The 19,893-nt window shown below is 31.9% G+C and overlaps 3 protein-coding genes and 1 long non-coding RNA gene across 9 annotated transcripts in view; 1 reads left to right on the top strand and 3 right to left on the bottom strand.

The window, feature by feature from the left end:
• Nucleotides 1-348: 348 nt before the first annotated feature.
• Nucleotides 349-2,602, bottom strand: LOC128391548 (uncharacterized). Of its 3 annotated transcripts, XR_008325820.1 has the most exons (4): nt 2,468-2,602; nt 1,537-2,328; nt 1,104-1,233; nt 349-998 (listed from the first exon to the last, which is right to left on the bottom strand). It is a non-coding gene; the product is annotated as an uncharacterized LOC128391548 (long non-coding RNA). The 3 variants fall into 3 exon arrangements; XR_008325818.1 differs by having other exon boundaries at nt 1,104-2,328; XR_008325819.1 differs by having other exon boundaries at nt 1,104-2,328; nt 2,455-2,582.
• Nucleotides 2,603-2,668: 66 nt separating this feature from the next.
• On the top strand, nt 2,669-5,012 carry LOC128391526 (partner of Y14 and mago-like). Of its 2 annotated transcripts, none has more exons than XM_053351432.1 (2): nt 2,669-2,829; nt 3,287-5,012. In XM_053351432.1, the coding sequence occupies exons 1-2, from the start codon at nt 2,799-2,801 to the stop codon at nt 4,114-4,116; spliced, it is 861 nt and encodes a 286-aa protein (XP_053207407.1). In that variant the 5' UTR covers nt 2,669-2,798; the 3' UTR covers nt 4,117-5,012. The 2 variants fall into 2 exon arrangements, with proteins under 2 accessions (XP_053207407.1, XP_053207406.1); XM_053351431.1 differs by having other exon boundaries at nt 2,672-2,829; nt 3,269-5,012.
• A 304-nt stretch (nt 5,013-5,316) lies between these two features.
• LOC128391199 (uncharacterized) lies at nt 5,317-10,758 on the bottom strand. The gene is made up of 6 exons (XM_053351046.1): nt 10,180-10,758; nt 9,938-10,090; nt 8,686-9,864; nt 7,180-8,003; nt 6,114-6,551; nt 5,317-6,028 (listed from the first exon to the last, which is right to left on the bottom strand). Exons 1-6 carry the CDS (start codon nt 10,613-10,615, stop codon nt 5,825-5,827), a joined length of 3,234 nt encoding a protein of 1,077 aa, XP_053207021.1. The 5' UTR covers nt 10,616-10,758; the 3' UTR covers nt 5,317-5,824.
• A 537-nt stretch (nt 10,759-11,295) lies between these two features.
• Nucleotides 11,296-19,893, bottom strand: part of LOC128391507 (ALK tyrosine kinase receptor-like) — a 31,691-nt gene continuing 23,093 nt past the window's right edge. For 2 of the 3 annotated variants that reach the window (XM_053351407.1, XM_053351409.1), the window contains exons 2-10: nt 18,828-18,970; nt 17,092-17,220; nt 15,707-15,939; nt 15,360-15,624; nt 14,750-14,848; nt 14,587-14,679; nt 14,270-14,507; nt 13,596-14,162; nt 11,296-13,521 (exon numbers count right to left, since the gene is read on the bottom strand). In XM_053351407.1, coding sequence (XP_053207382.1) covers nt 12,516-13,521; nt 13,596-14,162; nt 14,270-14,507; nt 14,587-14,679; nt 14,750-14,848; nt 15,360-15,624; nt 15,707-15,939; nt 17,092-17,220; nt 18,828-18,970 — 2,773 coding nt within the window. In that variant the 3' untranslated portion in view covers nt 11,296-12,515. The remainder of the gene's footprint in view (nt 13,522-13,595; nt 14,163-14,269; nt 14,508-14,586; nt 14,680-14,749; nt 14,849-15,359; nt 15,625-15,706; nt 15,940-17,091; nt 17,221-18,827; nt 18,971-19,893) is intronic. The other variant, XM_053351408.1, reaches the window with a different exon arrangement.

Here is a 19,893-nt window from a genome sequence, read left to right as displayed (position 1 = left end):
AATCATCTTCTCATCTGATAAGTTGAATAGTTTAACCACTAAACTGAAAATAAGTTAGTAAATGAAATGATTGTGATTAACTAGTGACCATTAAAAAGTTAAATTCAATTTCCTCTTGACTAAATTGTGATTGGGAAATTGAAACCATAACAATGACTCTTGACTTTTTGATTGTTATCATTGATTGTTGGCCAATTGTTAACTAGAATTGGATTATTATTATTTATTATCTCGAAGACGAGGAAAAATAGTAAAATATTATCAATGGTGAAAGTGAGAAAGGTGAGAATATGCTTGTGACAATCAACAATACGAATTACCGATTCAATTAAATTGGTTAAAAAGGGATTGAGGTAAAGTAGATACTTGATCATTTAATGATCAATTCAATGACAATAACAATAAATAGTTAACGTAATAATATTGATTAATAATGATGATAATTTCGGGTTCCTTAGCACCTTAGTGTGTATCCATTGAATTATCATTAAGTGCCAATGATTTATCATAATAATAACAATAAACTCACTTTAAACTAGTTAGTTATGGTAAACACATAGGAAGATGATAATGTGATGAGGAAGAAGATGATGTAGATGATGAAGAGAAAATTTTCTCCTCTTTCTTTTTTTCTCTTCGAGTACAATATGATGATAAGTCGAATGGCCGATTACCCTCGAAGTGCCAATGAAAAAAGAGAGATCTCTTTTTCATCTTCCTCTCTCTCACTTATTGTCGTTGATTGTATTGTTACCTTGAATTGACCAATATCAAGTTACTCAAAGAGTCATAATCACAATCCATTGTTATCCATCCTCATCATCATTATATTATTATCTTATTATTGTAGTTGTATGGGTGTTTGGATGGGCTTTTTTTACAAGCATTTATAATGTTAATCTATTATAATGTGAAGATGATGAAGATGAGGATGCAAATGATGATAAAAATGACCATGATCATTATGATGTCGATGATGATACAAAGACTGGTGGTAACTATTAGATAAAGAGAATGATAGAAAAGGTTTGACAGTCGTTAGTGTATTATAATCACTTTGATATATTAACCAAGTCGCCATTTTGGCTTTTCTATTTTCTTACCTTTCTTTTTTCTCTTTCTTTATCTTTCAAAGGTGAATCTGCATATACACAAACACTCTGTATATTTACACATTGTTATAAATATCATCCAATCAAGTTAATCACCTATTGTCCTGAGCTTTTCATTGATCTGCAAAAAAAAGGTAAACTGAGTGGAACCAATTGATAGAGATGAGGAAAAGGAAGAGTTTAAATTGTAATGGTTTCCAATGTATCTTTTTTCAATCATTTTTGTCATCCTCATCTCTTTCTCTTGCTCTCTTGCTCTCTCTCTCTCTCTTCACCCAACCTTGTTGACGTTAATTTTGCTAGTTAAATGTTGTCTCTTTCATCGTCATCATTATTATCGTTTTCTCTGTCTTCTTAATCTTCTTCTCCTTCTTTCTCCGTCTCTGTATCTCTTGTTATTAGTCCCTGTTAACAAAAGACTCACTGTGACTCCTTGTATCCATCCCATTCTGATGATGCGTCTCTCTGGTTGATCATCATCCTCATCCCGTGAATCATGTTACTGTCCTCTCATTGTAATTGTTGATGTAGTTTGTTATCTTGTTGTTGTTGTTGTTGTCTATGGAAATCAGCGTGTAACTAATAACGATAAGTATCATTTAATTTAAATGGTTTACCGTGAAAAGGATGATGATGATAAAAAAGAAAACTGTTAGTTGGACACAATGATGATGATCATCATCAAAACATTTCTTTCTTTTCCCTCTTGTGACAATTTCAATGAAAATTTGAATCAACAGCCAAGAGAAACATTGGAAACGCTTTTTTTCATATAGAAAATTAATTCACTTCATCATGTTAACAATTGAAATTAGTATCATTTTTTAAACACACTAATAACAATTGACTCTTTTTTTTTGTTAACTGCTGTTGATTGTTGATGGGCCAAAATAATAAGGTCTTGAGTTTATGTTGTACAACCAATGAACGAATCAATGAGTTTATTTATGTTTACCACAATTAAGGTGACAACAGCTTATCTCCGGCCTCTCATCTAGAAATTAATCTAATGATTAGATTCTAATCATAATTACGACGCTTACTATAAGTTACTAAATTGAGGTGATCCTTTTATAGTACAACTGGTAAGAAATTGCCATCATTCACAAAGCTGATCTTTATTCCATTCTAATCAGTATTTTGTAACCATCCAAACTTCTAGATTCTTAATCAAGTCTTCCAACCGATTGCCATTGAAAAAAATTCTCCTGATTAACTGAAATGCAAAAGAAAAATAAATCACAACAATTAGAAGCGACAAGCAAAACAGAAAATCAATAGACAAAAACGATAGGTCAAGATACAGATAGAATCTCTAATATAACCCCCACATTAACCTCACCTTAGTAACTTACTTGAATAGCAATTAGCTCCATCAGTAATCTTGAACAATTTACTTAATTACAAATTGCTAATTTCTAATTAACAATTTGAATCTAATGGTTGCCAATTGGAATGATCGATACCATCGAATCAAATGAATCCATACTTTCGATATCGATACTTGAATCGAATTTCGGAAAGTGTCACCATCTATGAATAGACTTAGAAGTTATTTGAGTTCTTCAAATTTTTTATTTCTCTCTTTTTGTTTTCAAATATTTTCTTGGTGTAAATCATTTAATTACTTAATTTTATTGATTTAAATTATCAATTAAATTGACGACAACTTATTTTATTGAAACAATGGCCACCACATATGTGAAAGATGATGCAGGTAAGTGTGTAAATCGAAATTAAACTGTTAGTTCTTGGATTAGTAACCTTACTTTTTGTTCCCTTTTGTCTGGTTAAAGTGGTAATGTGTTTGTTTGAATTGTAAGTGTGGGTTTTTAGTGGTGTTTATTATGTGAATCTTTATGATTCTCTCTTTCTCTTTTTCTTTCCTCTTGGCACACGTTGCTGGAACGAGATTGAAATGTGCTTTTAGTTTGAATTAATTGTTGTTCAAGTTGAGCTTGATTGTTGATCTATTATTGGCAATGTTTGATGAACAATCGTTTGAAGATACATTTTGAATAGATTATCCTGGATTCGGTTTTACTGGTGTGTAGCACATGTTTGTGTCGACTGGTATTGATTGGGCATTAGTTTTGCATTTTTCTTCTTCTTTTTTCCCGTTTTATGTTTATTTTCTTTATTACTTATTTTCTCAGGTAACTCTTTCATTGCAGCTTCTCAAAGACCCGACGGATCATGGCGAAAACCTAGAAGAGTCAAGGATGGTTTTGTTCCCCAAGAAGAGGTTCCCCTTTATGAATCGAAGGGAAAAAAATTTGCAAAAGATCGAGAAACTGTTCTACCTCCTGGCTTAGATCCTGAGCTTTGGGAAAAAATGAAGGCCAGTCAAGAAAAGATGGCAAAGAAGAAAACTCAAGACTTAAATAAACCTACGAAAAGCAACAATGTTACCAACAACAACAACAATAATAATAATAATAAGGGAAACAATAATAACAAAAATAAAGGAAACGATGGAAATAAAAATAATGGTAAACCAAACAAGGGTGGTAAAAACACTGGTACAACTGTCGCTGGTAAATCATCTAATAATCATGCCGTTGATCAAACAATCGATTCAAATATACCTTTATCTATACACACAACGCCTATGTTAATCCCTGGAATTAGTGGAGAAGATGAAGAATGGGTAACAGTTACATCAAAGAATAAAAAGAAAAAGGCAAAAAGTGCGGAAGAAGCTGCCAAAGCTCTTGCTGGTGGAAAAGATTCGACCGCTGCTCCGGTCAATGTTATTAAGATACAAAATTCAGTTCGAATTGTAGAAACCGATAAAGGAATTAAGGTTACCAATGAAGCTGGTCAACCCTTGACGACGGATCCAGCGAAGAAGCTGAGAAATTTGAAGAAAAAACTTAAAGACATCGAGAAACTGAAAGGAATGGACCCACAAAAATTGGAAAAAGAACAAAAAGACAAAATCAAGACTGAAGCCGAAGTTAAAGCAATGATTCGTCAATTGGAGATTAACCTCAATATTTGAGAATATTTTGAGAGAAAACTGATTAGTCCAATTCCTGATGAAGTTAAGCAACTCAATTTTTCGCCTCTAAATCAACCAACAATAACTTAATTGACCTTACCAACAATCTAACATTACCCTCCAATGGAAAACCCAAATTTGGATGACTTTTTTTTCTTTCCACTTTGTCTCTCTCTCTCTCTCTCTCTCTCTCTCTCTCTCTCTCTCTCTCTCTCTCTCTCTCTCTCTCTCTCTCTCTCTGTCCTCATTTTTTGTCGATTCATAAAAAAATACCAAGTGGACTTTAATTAGTCTACAATTAGCCTGTTTCTAGCAATAATAACTTTTTTTCTTTAACTCTTTTTCCCTATCCTTGTAAAACGATGCAAGATTCTGGTTTACCAACATTTAGAAGATCTTGATTGTCTTAAATTGTAATACTGATTCTAACAAGGTTTATTCAATCATGAAAAATGATGGGACCTTTTTTATAAATCAACTCTACTCTTGCAAACAATTAATCCCTTTCCCATAATCTTCCCTTTCTCCATCTCTCTCTCTCTCTTCTCAAATATACAACTTTTGTGTATATAAATTAATTGATTCTTGAATTAGTTGTTTAAATTGGATCAATCAACCCATTCATCTCTATGAAAACCTTTCTCTGCCTTCTATCAATAATTAAATTAAATTTGTAATAATCACAATCTAAACAATTGAGGTGATATCAAAATCTCGACTCTTAGACTAACCAATTAAGCTCAATGTTACCCAGGCTTCCAGGCAACTAATCAATATTATTCATCATCATACCAACAATTAACAATTAATCTTGTGTATCATTAAGATGTGACAAACAATTAATGGAATTTTTTTGATTAAAATGAAAGGAGAAATCAAATGAAAGGGAAACTAATTGATTATTAGCATTGTACTTTTTTCCCTAAATTGTGTTGGTTAAATTGTGAAAATGAAACAAATTGTAGTTTCTCCGATTCTAGTAAATTATTTAAGTGCACTTATGATCATAATTTAGATGTTAATCATTGTAATCAATTGTCGATTGTGTAATTTCAATGAGACAAACAATTTCCTCGTAACAAATTAACATCTAACATTTGAATCTAAAACAATTAACCATAAAATCAACATTATCCATTTTTGTTCATCGTAATCAAGATGATCTAAATTGTAAATATGATTAGATTACTGGTAAATTGGTTAAAATATCGATAATTAACTTTATTGTAAAACTTAATTAGTTGATTTGGTGTTTCATCAATACTGTATAAATACATTTTGCTTTCTTTTTAATAACATTTATTATAAATTATAAATCAATATAAACTGATTATGTGATTAAGTTAATCATCAGCTCGAGCAAATTGTTAGTGTTTCCTTTCAGTTAATTGTAATTGTTTTGGTATTTTCAATTTGTAAGTGCACCAGAAATTAAGAAACTAGATGTTTCATTCAATCAAACAAACACCAAGTTTTCATTATTTTTTTTGTTTACCAATTAACTTAATAATTTTGGTGGTCAGAATGATGTCCAGTTTTAAATTAAATTATATAATTAACTTATTATAACATAAGTTTATGATTAAATTTTGTTTGTGTGTGTTGACTTGAAGATAATCTTTTGGTTTTTCCTTGGGAGTTTCAATTAGTTTCAATTTGTTTTGATATCTTATTCAATCGGGATAATTTAAAGGTTTCCACTAATTGTTTACGCAATTGCTTTAGCCTCTGGCAGGAAAGCCTCCCAGTATTTAATTATTAATTGTTGATCTTCCAATAAACTTTCCATGTATTTGATGAATGTCGCTTTGAAATCCTTCACTCGATCAGATTCAAATTTTTCCACTTCGGTTTTAATGTTACTTGAGATTTGGTCAAACTCTTCTTGTCCTCGTTCAACTTTAGCCTCCCACTGGTAGAAAAACAACAAAAACAACAATTAGATTATAGTTAGAATTAAATTTTACAATTAAAATTTTTCATTTGTCTTTCATTACCTCGACTATTTCTTCTTGATCTTGACTACTTGGTTTACCAGCTAGCTCATGTTGAGTCTTTTGCTGTCGTTTTTTATTAAGCATTTGCTGAGCATGTTGCCATGTTTGGTAGACTTTAACTCGTTGATGAAACAATTCTTTGATTACAATTATCAGAGAAATGTAATCATGAATTGGTTCTGATAGATGGTAAAAGTCAGCGTTCATTTGGTCACCATGAAGCTGTTCAATTTTCTCATGAGTTTCAGCTAATTGAGAGAGAGCACAGGAAAGAGCGGTGTGTTCTTCACAATTACCCAACATGGCGGCTGATTTAGCGAAAGCCCCGGTTGATTGGGTCAATTCTTTACGGAAATGTATCAATCCTTCAACGCTTGCATGAAGTTTCCTCAATTGTTGATCCAGAATTTCAATTTGGTGTTGTTTCTCTTCGAACCACTGAAAACAAAAGAAGCGAGAAAATCAAAAGATTAACATTGACAATTATTTGATTAATCGAAATGAGTGACAAAAAGATTACAAATCAAAACAAATGGAAAAGGAAACTACTTTTTTAGGCAACTAGGCGTTTTTACCTCAAGATTAAATGAGGAATAAAGGACCTAAAGTGATTATTGATTATTGGAAAGCAATTTGAGTGGAAAGGGGGATAGAAAAAGGATAAGAATTGTCAGAATTCAATAAACAATACGATTAAATTGCTGGTAGGCGTTTTAAAGAAAGATAGGGCAATTAATATGAAGAGGTGGTGATAGTAAGGTGTGTAAATGGTGATTAAATTGCTATTCGGGAAATTGGTTTGTTTCTAATTGTTCGAGACGCAATTAATCCTGAAGATTAATGGAGGAAGAGAATTATGAACAAATGAAATTCAACCTGAAATGAAAGCTAAGCTCATCAGATTATATCGTAAAGGAAGATGAAGAGATTTGATTGGCAGTCAAGGAGTTGGAATGAATCAACAGATAAATGAGAGATGAGTAAGAAACACTAATTGTTGACGATGGGGAGTATTTTTTGCGGGCTGATTGTTGTCAATTTTGATTGTTGTCAGGGTCAAACTTACTGGATCAGTTTCATCCATTCGGAATGTAATTTTACTGACAGTATCACCCATTCGGTTGAAAAGTCGCCTTACACCGGCTCCACTTAAAGCAGAAGTGCTTTTGGCTTTGGGTAGGTCACTTTCAAGTTCAAGGAATTCACGGAAGTCATGATCGGATTTAAGTACTGGATGTGATGCGATTCTGTTGACAAATCGGGTTAGAGAGGCGGCTCGTCTTTCCAGAAAATCAGATGAACCTGAGGTTTCATCTTTGGACATGATAATTTTGGCATTATTGACAGCATCCTTTTCTGGGGGAGGAGGAACAATTATACCTGAATGTATATGTTTCTCAGTTAATTTCTCACGAAGACCAAGAAAATCTGAAAACCGACGATTAACTGAGAATTTTGTAGTACGGAAATTGGTTAAATTGGTTCGAGTAGAAACTTTATAGCAAACATATGATCCCATTCCTTCACCAATTTTCTGTGGATCAGAAACTTTAATCTCTAAAAATGAGTCACCATTTTCTTGATGCTGTTGCTTTTGATGTTGCGCTTGTTGTTGGTATTTTTTGTTGCCCGATTCCTTCAAATCTGAAACAGTATCATCCTCTTCTTCTTGTCCAACAGAAAAGGCATCATTAATGTCAATTTCAACAGTTTCTCCAACCGAAGAACCAAGGGCAATATTACCTCCACCAGACAATCGGCCCACCACCAAGCCAGAACCTTGTGAGTCCATAGAGTTGTGAGTTGGTATAATAGCGGTTGGAGCAGGAGAAACAAGAACCGGAACCTCAGTAGGTGATGAATCCATTTTTCTGTTCGAAATTAAAGATCACAAGTCAACTACAATAAACAAACTACTAAACGGTGAGAATAAAAAATGAAATCAAACCAACACAACAATTAAATTGAATGTTAACAATTAGTCCAATAACCAACCCACTTGAAAGAATCATCAGTTGACTAACAATCTTTTCTACGCTAACATGAGATGGCGACACAATCGCTCATCGAAATTTCTCCAAATGTAAACAATAAGAATCATGGAAATTAATTGTAATTAACTAATTCTTTTGCTAATTTATTTAATTTTTTCCTAATTTCTTTGTAATTTTTTGTGAATTTCTTAGTCTCTAAGTGGACATTGTGCAATTCTGTTATTTCATTGGAAAATATCGGTTGTCAATCTTTCTCTAAACGGAGATAATTTTCTCCTTTCTTTTGTTTGGTTATTAATTGGATCTGAATCAATGGTGATTAATTATTCTAATCAATTTTATTTGTGTTTTATATTTATTTAGATAAATTAACCTAAGTGTCCATTTACTTGAAACATGATTGATTCCAGTTTTTACAATCTAGAGATTGGAGTTTCAGTTTCAGTAAACAACTTCACTTGATTACAATTTTTTATTGGTCCGATTATGACTCTTAATTTTGATCACATTGATTACTTTTTTTTTAAGTCATCGTGATTACGATTAGTACAATTGGAGCAATTGTTTCTTTCTTTAATTGTCATCTTTCATCTCTTGTCTTTTATCTGTTTCCTGGTCTATTTTAGTTGAAATTTTGTAAACATCATTTCCATTTGGATTGTTATTAACATTTGCATTTGATTTATTTGCAATTAAATTTTTCTTTTTCTTTTCTTCCAGTTGTTTAATTGCCGAAGTGTCCCATTTATGTCTGGTCAAATCGAGCCAAAGAACAACACCGAAAGGATAGAACATGGTCAGTGCTGCAAAATGATGCACGATTCCAGGAAAATCTTGAATGGTCATTTTAAAGAGAGTTGAATAAACCACCGAGGCGACCATTGGACCAGATGATTCAATACAAGCTAAAAGGGCGAAAACCTGTCCCACCTCGTGTTTGTCTATTATCCTCGATAAGATTGACCTGATAGCGATGGGTAATAGCCCAGCACAAAGGCCAACGATGGTTGAAATATAAAAAGCACTTGGAGCTAAGAGTCCACCTTTGACCGTTAAGGAAGAGATCAAAGAAACAGATCCAATGATAGCTAAAGTTGTGTCCGAAAGGTGAAACTTGTGAATCAAGATTATTGGTAGAAACGAATGGCTCAATGTTGGAATGACCATCATAACGGACGTTATATATGAATAATAAGCAGCATCCCAATGATAAACTTTCTGTGCAAATGGGAAGCCAATGGTTCCCTCTCCCATGTGACCGATTAACATGATGTTCATTGCAAGCATCAAATGCCAAACTATTTTCCGTCCATTATTGACTCGAGGTCGACAACAAACTCGAACCATGTTTACGACTGTGGAGGGGTTGAAAATATCCATTATAATTGGAATACAACCAGTTGGTCGAGGGCGATCTTGTTTATTTGTATCGTTCGAAATGGCATTGCCATTAATATCCAAGGAAACTTTTGATGTTTCAAGATCTTTTTTCGGAGATTCCAATTCTATTTCCACCATTTTATCATCACCAAGTTTCACTGGAAAATCTTTGACTGAAATGTCCGATGTTGTCTTTTGATCAGAATCTTCTTCGACTTGTTCATGAGCGTCATTGAGAAACAACAACACCCAAACCATTGCAATCAATTTACACGTAAAACTGATGAGGAAAACAGCTAAGTAGTTACGGTGCTGACCTTTTATCCAAGGTTCTGAGGTGAGGACTCGTCCACCGATAGCGGTTGCTATTGGAATCGCTATGGATTAAAGTTTAGAAAATTAAATGAATTTATTTCTTTTCTGATGAAAATTATGATTTTTTTTACTCACAGGCAAAAATGAACAGTTCTAATATTGCGAATCGAGCAGCTCGATATTTGGCTTTGGTTCGACGAGTGATGTATGTATATGAACCCGTCATGACGATGAAAAATCCACCAGAAAGTCCATGAACAACCGATATCCAAAGGAGATTGTAAACATCTAATAGAATTAAGAAACTGGAAACAATTAAGAATAGACTGAAAGTTGAAACTGTAATCAATCAATTCCTGGATTTACAATCAACATACTTATCTCAAAATAAATGGTGTTGTAAATGGCAAAAAGGACTGATAAAGCGCCTCCGAAACAGGGAAGGGCCAACAGATATTTCAAATGCCTGGGATATGAATCAATCCAATATCCCATGAAAATGGACAAAATGATTCCCGGTGGGGTCGCTATTAAGTGTTGATAATTTTTAAAGATGGTTGAAAATGCATATACTTGATTCTTGACCTCTTCATATTCTGGACCAAGTTGCTCCAAATGAAGGCACTTCGAGATTGTCATATCCAAATCTGTTTTCAGCTCATTGATACAAAATTTATCCTGAATGAACTGAGCGGCGGTCACATGAGGAATCGCTAATCCAAAAAGGTACAAAGCAAAGAAAACGTCCAATCGAAGCATCGAAAGTAATTCAATTATCTCAGGAAAGGTTAACTTGAAAAGATCTCCCAACATTTTCACTTGTTGATTAGTTAATCACTTCCTTTGGACACGTTACTAATTATTCACTTGGATACCTGTCACTTTAGTGTCAACTTAAATTGTTAGTTGATTACAAGTTTTCCAATTGAGTCAAATGAGATTCGATACTTTTTGTTATTCAAATGTATAAATGGAATCAAATTACACGATTTTTCACTCGATTAATTGATTTCTTAGATTTCAATCTTATTGGTTGTTAATTGACAAGGCACAATTTTCCTGAATCAAACTAGCAGATTAAGTTGATCATCTTTATTGTAAAACTAACAGAAATTGTTTTTGCTCATTTTCAGATGAAAATCTGAAAAAAAATCTCACTAATTACAAATGTAAATGACAGAGCAATTAACTTAATTGTTGAATGTTGTATAATTAATGAAATATTAGCTTTCAATGATTAAACTTAATCAACGGTAGTTCAAGATGGATCTAAATGATTAAGGTAAAAGTTGGAAGCACAGATCATCAAAAGTAACTGTTAAAAAGACACTGAAAGGACAATTAACTAAACAATTTGTTAATCATGATGATGATCATTATAATTTTCATCGATTGATGAATTTTTCATGGTCAATGTTTAATTGCTCAGTTAGGTAAATACTAATCATCCTCATTGTTATCAGGAAAATTTTAAAGTAAAGTAACACATTGAAAAAAAATTCTCAATGAGATTTTTAATTGTTACAATTGTCAATAAATTCAAATCTTTATGTTTGATTTTCACTCTTCATTTAATCAACTGATCAAATAAACTATTTGATTGACTAAATTTTACTTTCTAAATTAGTGAAAATTAATTTTCAACTATAAGACTGAATCAATTTAAGGAAACGTATTGATGATTAATCAGTGATAATAATTAACTTAAATCGTATTCATCTAATCTTTCAACCGATTCACTGATCACAAGCAATTTAAGTTTAATTTTCAATGTTCATTCTGAATAATTTGTGGTTAACAATTTATTAATTGTTATCCCTCTTTAAATTTTTTCCCTTTTTTCAAATTTAATTGTCAACCCATTGATTTATGTGATTAATCAACGTGAATCCTTGAATAAGATTAATCTAACAATTGAATGAAGTGAACAGGAAAACAACAATCAACTAATCAACAATTAAAAAGCCCCTTGGAAACTAATTGTGAAATAAAATGTTACCAATGATTATAATTAAAGTATTAATAGTTAATTTAATTCCAGTGAGTTTTTGTTACAATTAGTATTAGTTATTTCATTCAATTAACTAATCTCTTAATTTCATTCACAATTAACTTTACAAATATGATCACAGATGAAAACCGATTAACCCATTTACAGAGTTAATTGTACGTTCAGGTATTAATTGTTAACTCACAATTAGAATAAATTATTATCGTTTGATTTAATTAATTTCTTCTTTGTAGCTGTTAATTTAATTAATTGTTCAGATTTTTTCGTTCATTTAAATAGTAATTTATTTCTATACAAATATTGATAATAATTTAAATTCAGTTTCTTTGGCATTGTATCAACTATTAACAATTAGTCAATCATTTACAATTAAATAAGAAAGTGTTTCATTAAAGTTACAATTAACAAGCAATTTAAAGTTAACAATCAAATTTTGACATTCAGTTGATTCATTTGACTAGAATTGGACTAATTTAAATATATTTACATATCGATACAAAAGCTTAGATTTAAATTATCATTAATTAGTAACAATTAGAAAGATCGATTGATTAATATTAATAATATTGATAATTAATTATCCTTTGGAACAAAACAAGAATTTGAGATCTGAGAGAGACGATTGATCAATTATTGATTACAAATGAACAATTTTTGATTAGAAGAGTAAAAAGTTAAATTATTGATGATTAAAGTTAATCATCAGACTTGTAATTGATTTTCTGAAGTCATATCAACATTAATGTACTTTGTTGGATTATGAATATTGACCTGGCCCGTTGAAGTTGATGAATCCGTCGTATTGGTGGTCGTTGAATTATCGTAATTGTTGTTATTAACAGTTAATGAACCAGCATCGAGAATCAGTAAATCAGTACGATTAATGTTTCCATTATCATTACGAGTATTTGTTTCATTTGAAGGTTTAGTATTTAGATTAACATTGGACGGTCTTTCTGGTGGTGGACGATCAGGTAAAGGCCTTTTATCAGCTGATAGTGAACGTTGTACTAATTGATTTTGATGATTAACTGATTGTGCTTGATGGTGAGAATGATTAACATGATGATTGGAAGGAGTTAATGGTGAGTTAAAGGCTTCAACGCTATTCAAGCGATCATCGTCCATCATCATCATCATCATGGTCAATTTACAGTTATCATCGTTACCAGAGGTCACCGTTGAACAAGTGTCAGGGGAAAGAAGTTCAGTTTTCTCAGTGGAAATGGAATAATTTGAATTGGAATTGGAATTGGAACAAGCATTTGGTATTAGATAATCAGTTGAATCTGGAGGAGGTCTCATGATGGTTATATCGCGTTCAGATGATGGTGCTCGATGGAAAATCGCTAATTTCCGGGACAGAACATCCGGATCAACTAAACAATAGCCAATTCGCTCAATTATGGTCGGGAAATTTGGCCTATTCTCAGGTAGCGCTTGCCAACATTGCTGCATAATTGCGTAAATTTGACTTGGACACGCGTTATTAGGAGGCTCCAATCGTCCACCAGCAGTGACCAATTGCATCACCTCTTGATTACCTCGACCTGGATAAGGCATAAAACCCATGGACATGACCTCCCAAAGGAGGACACCAAATGACCAGACATCGGTCTTAGAGGTGAATATACCGTCAAGAAAGGCCTCAGGGGGCATCCATTTCACAGGTAACATCGCTTTCCCACCTTTGCGATAATAGTCCGATCTTTGTTCAAGTTGAAATAAAAAAAGAACCAAATTAACAAATTTAATTATTCAATCTTGAGCCAGTTAATTTACCTGTAAATGTCTCTCGCCATTCCAAAATCGGCGATCTTGACCACTAGTCCACTATTATTGAAGCCATTATTGTAATTTTCCATCTTGAAGGTTCCATCAGTTGAATAAAGAGTTGATGCTTGAGGCGATTTAAATTTAGCAGTTAACAGACAATTACGAGCGGCAATGTCACGATGGATAAAGTGATTCTCCTCCAGGTAATGACAACCACGAGCAACATCCAGAGCGATAACCAGAAGATCACCCATGCAAATGGGCGATGGTTTATTGACGGAAGCTCGAGACTCACGAAGAAATGTTTTCAAATCTCCTCCAGCCAAAAGTTCCAGGACAATGAATCGAGGCATTTTCTCGAAACAAACGCCAATGAATCGAACGATATTTCGATGACGAAACTTGGACATTATCAACGCTTCCATGAGAAAGTCCATTTCCGCCTGGTTGTTTGCTACCTGTTCGGGTAAGGTTTTTATGGCGACTGGAACCTCGTCCAAAACCTCACCCGTCATATTGATCAGAATACCTTGATAGACTTCACCAAAAGCCCCCTGACCAAGAGCCCTAGCGCTTGAGAAACAGGAAACGGAAGATAAATTGTCTCAGTTAATAATTACTCTTAATTGGTAATAACAAAGATCAAAAGCAGAAACGACCAATCATCTCAAAATACTAACTTGCTCAATGAGAGTTTATCCCTTGGTATCTCACGAAGGTCAGATAAGGTACAAGTTGACCCACCGAATTCATAATTGGGATTAAATTCAGTTACGATATTATGTCCATTTCGAAGTCGACTTAATTGTACATCGGTTGAACTATTTGATAACAATTGACTCGATGAAACATCACGATCACCACAACGAGATCGAGAATTTGGTCCACTGGTTAAGAATTTCCATTTGAATCGATGAACTAGAACAAAATTCATATAATTATATTAATAATTATTCCCAATTGCTGATTATTAATATGCTAAAGTTAATCAACTTACAGAATGAAAGGAAGACACCAGTAAAAATAACCAATGCGATAGTAAAAAGTAAAAAAAGTATAAAAATTCCAGTGAAGGATAATTCAGTTCTTCCTAGGGAACAAACAAAAAATAAAAGAAAATCAGTCAATAATTAAAAGTGACAATTAGTTGATACGATTACCTGAAAGTCTAAAGTAACCATCGCGAAAATCATTTGAATCATCAGCTGATTGAATTGAATCAAGTGGAGGAGGTTCACGAATCTCAGTTAAAGGAACTCCTGGAATCGAGATGAAATTGATCAACAATTAATCATTTATTACAATTAGAAGATTAAAAAATAGTCAATACGGACAATCGACTGAACGTTAATTAATTATTTACACTTTCTGAATCAAACTCAAGTGTATTAATTAAAAGTAAAGAATAAGAAAAGGTCAATGGAAAAGGGATTAACCTTCATTAGAACTTTTCTTTTCCCTGTTAACTCAATGTTTCATGATGAATTGACCTTAATTCATCTGATAGATTCAATCAACTTTGATTGGTCAAGAGGTTCAACAAATTCAGTCAATAATTAATCATTCTGATCTTTGTAGGATAATTCAAGGATCATTAGGTTAACATGAGATGGAAACAAAATTATCAATGCAAATAATCAGAGTGAAAGGCAATCATGACCATTATGATTAACCATATGAATAGAAATCAAGATGGACAATCAATTGATTGTTAAGAAAATCAAAGGATTAGATTGTTACTTGAAGTTGAGGTCAAGTTGGACCACTTACCGATTCCAAAGCATTCCTTGGATAGAGTTAAATTGTCTATGTAAATGGGCACCGAAGCACTGGTTAGGTCACGTTTGAAAAACTCGAAAGTTATATTGTATGAGGTTCGGTGGTGGGACGGTAAAGGGACGATAACTTTTCTCCAGATCTCTCGAGAATCTCGAACGGGTATCGTGTAAGTACCGTTTTTGACCTTCTTTGTGTCCTCAAATACTTGCATTGAAAACTCAGCGCTACTTGGCTTGAATGCGAACCAAAAACGTATCTGAAAAGATATTCAGTCGAAAGAAAATTTGAATATAAAATCATTCGGACCAACAAATGATAGAGAAACTCAGGCCACTTACTTTACACGATTGATAATAAGGTGATGTTTCAAGTGAATGATAATAAGGAATCACCGGGAATTGTGGACTTCGTATGAAAATAGCCTCACCGAATTTGCTTCGAGAATTGAACGAGGTGAAAAGGGAACCATTTTTAAGGGTCAATTTGTACTTCGCTGGTTGCGTTTTGTTTACAATGTACCATTCGCAAGTGTCCTCGCCGAATGGACAATAAGCTCCTCGAGGTAATTTATCTGGAAGAAAAAGAACCTCAATTAGAATCAGAATTGCGAGTCAATTTTCAATTTCCACCATTGAACATGACCAAAGAGCAATTAACTTAACAATCTAATCAATTCGAAGCTTTTACCTTAATTGTTACAAATGATTCATCAATTAGACTCACAGTGAAATATGAGTAAATATTTTCCTTAATCATAGTAATCAAATTTCAACGTTAATTGATTTGTCTCAACATATTAATTAATATAATCTGAAAATAGAGTTGATTGTCAATGTTATTTGATTATGTGACCTGGTTTACTTAATTAACTTGGTAAATTAAAATTGGTCAATTCAAGTAAATCAAGATGTAAATATTATGTTCAACTTAATTGAAGAGGTAACAATTTACAATATTCACAATTAACTGATTGTGTTTGATGATAAAATTTACATGTTAAACAAAAACTGGGAAAACTGTTTATTCAGTGAAATTATTATACAAATAATAATCATGATAATCATGATATCAGGTTAATTCATTTGCCTTTCAAATGAGACAATTTATTAATAACCTCAAGATGAATTGTTGATAAATTCATGAAAATATCTTATGAACAATTCTGAATAAGATAAATATTTTCACTTCCATGAGTTAATCAATTTCATGTACAATTAAAGTTTACAAAATTCCAGGAATCACCTTAAATATTGAGTGAAATTAATCATAACAATAATAAGAATCCTATTAACCTGGAATCGAGTTAATTGTTTATCATTGAGAGAAACGAAAAGATTATTTTCTATTTCTTATTTTTTTTTCTCTTTTTCTCTTATTCAATTTCATTTTATCGTAAAGGATTAACATGATGGAAACTCAGGCAACTGAAATCTTTTCCTTCCTCTTGATTGATTACTATGGTGAAAAAAGTTCTGATACAATTCTTGAAATTAGTCTCATGTTTTCATGAGAGTTTCATCAACAGAATTTTTCTTCAGTTAATCAACTTTGTTGTTCAACATTTAACATCTTTTCAATTCATTTCATCATGATAATCATTAACCTTCACTATTCAATTTCAAAGATTAAGGTCAATCAATAGGAAAGAAACATTTGTATTGATCATCAATCTGATTCTTTTAATTTCATTTAATTTCAATCAAGTTAATTGTTCAAAACTTACCACAATCTTGATTTTCATCTTCTCCATCCGGACAATCATGTTTTAAATCACAAATTTGATCTGATGTTATACAATTTAAATCATTTGTACACTTGATGGCACAATCGTTATGAGCCCTGATCATTTTTTCTGTAAGGAAAAAGTTTTCAAACAATTTAGTTAACAATTAGTAAATCATGAAAGTTTAACCAGCTCTCAGAGACGACCATTAGTTTTAAAAGGATTTACCATTTAAATATTAACAGCATTTTAAGTGATCAAAATAAATTGTTAATCATAATGGTTAATTTTGTTTTCCTTTTCTCAATTAACAATTAACAATTTATGAAGCAACTAAATTAAAGGTAATTATCATTAGCTTTAAAAGTTATTAGCAGAAATGATTATGGAAAATGTTTCTCAACTGATTTGTATTGTGATCACATATTTAGATTAATGATTAGCTAGTGAGTGAATTAAATGAGCAAGTTAATTGTGTTCCGATTACAATTGAATAAGAAATAAGTTTTTAATCAAATTAGCGGTTGACAATAAGCTGAATGATTAGTTGGCTAATGTTATTTCAATGTGTCGCCAACAGAATCAAGTTTATCATTATCACAATAAGAGATGACAATGATTATGATTCTGATGATAATCTGATGATTGAAATAATACTCAATAGTTTATGTTGTAGATCATGTTCATGAGAAAGATTCAGATTCATCATGATAAATCTAAAGTTCCACCAATAGATATCACGTTTTTCTGTAAGAACTTTGTTTCCCTTTCTTTTAGCTTTATCTCGCTGTGATGATAATGATGAGGATATTATTTTTCTTTATCAACATTTTCATGTGCTCATCTTCATTTCTCATCCTGATTCCTGTGCATGGGAATCTGAGTTGAGAAGGAGGCGAACTAAATTTCTCAGTTCAATGAATACCAAATGATATTTATCATTATTAACATTGAATACTCGCTAACATCTTCAGACTGATCTATTATTATCACAATTCTGGGAGAGATTCTCAATGTTGGAACATTTTTTCAGCTTCTAACTCATTTTTATCCAATCTTTTCACTTCATCGACTTAATCATTAAATCCTGATTCATGATGAACGACGTATACACAGAAAGCTGAGTAACGTCATGATAAATTACTAGCAATTAGTTAATTTAGATAAAACTGTGAAGTCATACCATCTTAATAAATGATTTCAAAAGTTTTTTCATCAAATTCTTGATCCATAATTAATATTTTAATATCTTCATGTAGAATCCTCAATAATAAATGAATCGGATTTTTTTTAATCTCTACTCATGATTTACAATCTGATTCTGTCGTAAGTTAAATTATGTTAATCATGTCGATGATAATAATAATTGCACTCGAAATTGTGATCAAATTTCATGACAGAATCAACTGATTACTTGATCAACATTCAACCTCAATTCTCAAAGATAATATTACTCTCATCATGGAAACAAAACAATGTAATCATTTAGTCTAATTGTTTACCTGTATTTACCTTGGAGGTAACAATCAAATTAGACTAATTTAATAGTCGGAATATCATTAAGGTTTACATAGTAAATCGTGCGACAACAATTTACCTTGGAGCATTAATCAAATGGTAACTTGATTACTCTGAGTGGATAAACTTTTCTTGAAACCATTTTTTAAATTATTGATTATTTACTTTGTGAATTAAGTTTATTTTTCTTATTGTAATTAGTTAATTGGTTAACTTACTTTGGAAACAATTTTCCAACGAAATTTTTCTGATGGAAACATAAGATTCTGAGGATAATCGGGAATTAGGACTTTCTGTGAACTCGACCAATAATTGGAAGTCATGTTTGGATGTTCCGATTGGATATCGTTCATCAGTCCATCTGAAAGTTAAAGAGTAAACAATTAGTTGATTGTTGCGCTTATGGAAAGAGAAAAACTTATTAATATTATAGATAATTAACCCAAAGCATTAAACATTATTAAAGTAAATTGATTCTTGTTGAAAACTTGAAAGTACTCAATGGAAATCAACAGCTTCAGGGGATGAAGTTTATTCCTCAGGGTTGAAACTTTAATACAAAATTTATCTCAAGTTAACATCAAATTGGAATCTGAATGAAACTGATGATTCTTTCAGGGGGAATGTTAATCTTACTCGGAAATTGTTCAATTTATTTGGAACCATTTACAAGGATGAAAATAATGAGAATCTTAGAAGAGAAGGAAAAAAAAGTTCTGATTATTTTGTTTCCCTGTAAATCCTTCATCAATTTCATCTTGATTCTTTGGTTCATTTGTTTCAAAAGGTAATTAATTTGCAATCACAATTATCATCATGCTGAAGACTCATGAGACTTTTTCAAAGTAATTTCTCATATTCCAACGGAAGTAACTTTTTTCCCTTCATAGGAATATAATTATCAAGAAAATCATTTACGATGAGTAATTAAACTGTTATTAATTCCCAAAATTTAATCAATCCTTTCATCATGAGGGAAAATATTCAACATCAGAGAAGTGAATCAATTCTGACAAGATGATGGATAAAATTTTCCACCATGAAAATTGATTAATAGTCATTAACATTCACCAAGTTATATTATCATTAAACTGAGCATGATTAACTTCAAGTTCAGAATTCAAAGTGAATCATTTCAATTCTGATATCAACTCATTATCATTATGTATATAAATTAAGATAACTTTTTCATGATAGTCACAAGGGACTTGCATTTAGAAGGCGAATCAAGATTTGTTTTCATTTTTAAACTTGAATTTCTGATTTAGAAAAACTATCACCATG

The sequence above is a fragment of the Panonychus citri genome, unplaced genomic scaffold (genome assembly GCF_014898815.1).
Source record: "Panonychus citri isolate SS breed McGregor unplaced genomic scaffold, ASM1489881v1 Contig00134, whole genome shotgun sequence".
Classification (NCBI taxonomy): domain Eukaryota; kingdom Metazoa; phylum Arthropoda; class Arachnida; order Trombidiformes; family Tetranychidae; genus Panonychus; species Panonychus citri.
This window is presented reverse-complemented; position numbering and strand designations above follow the sequence as displayed.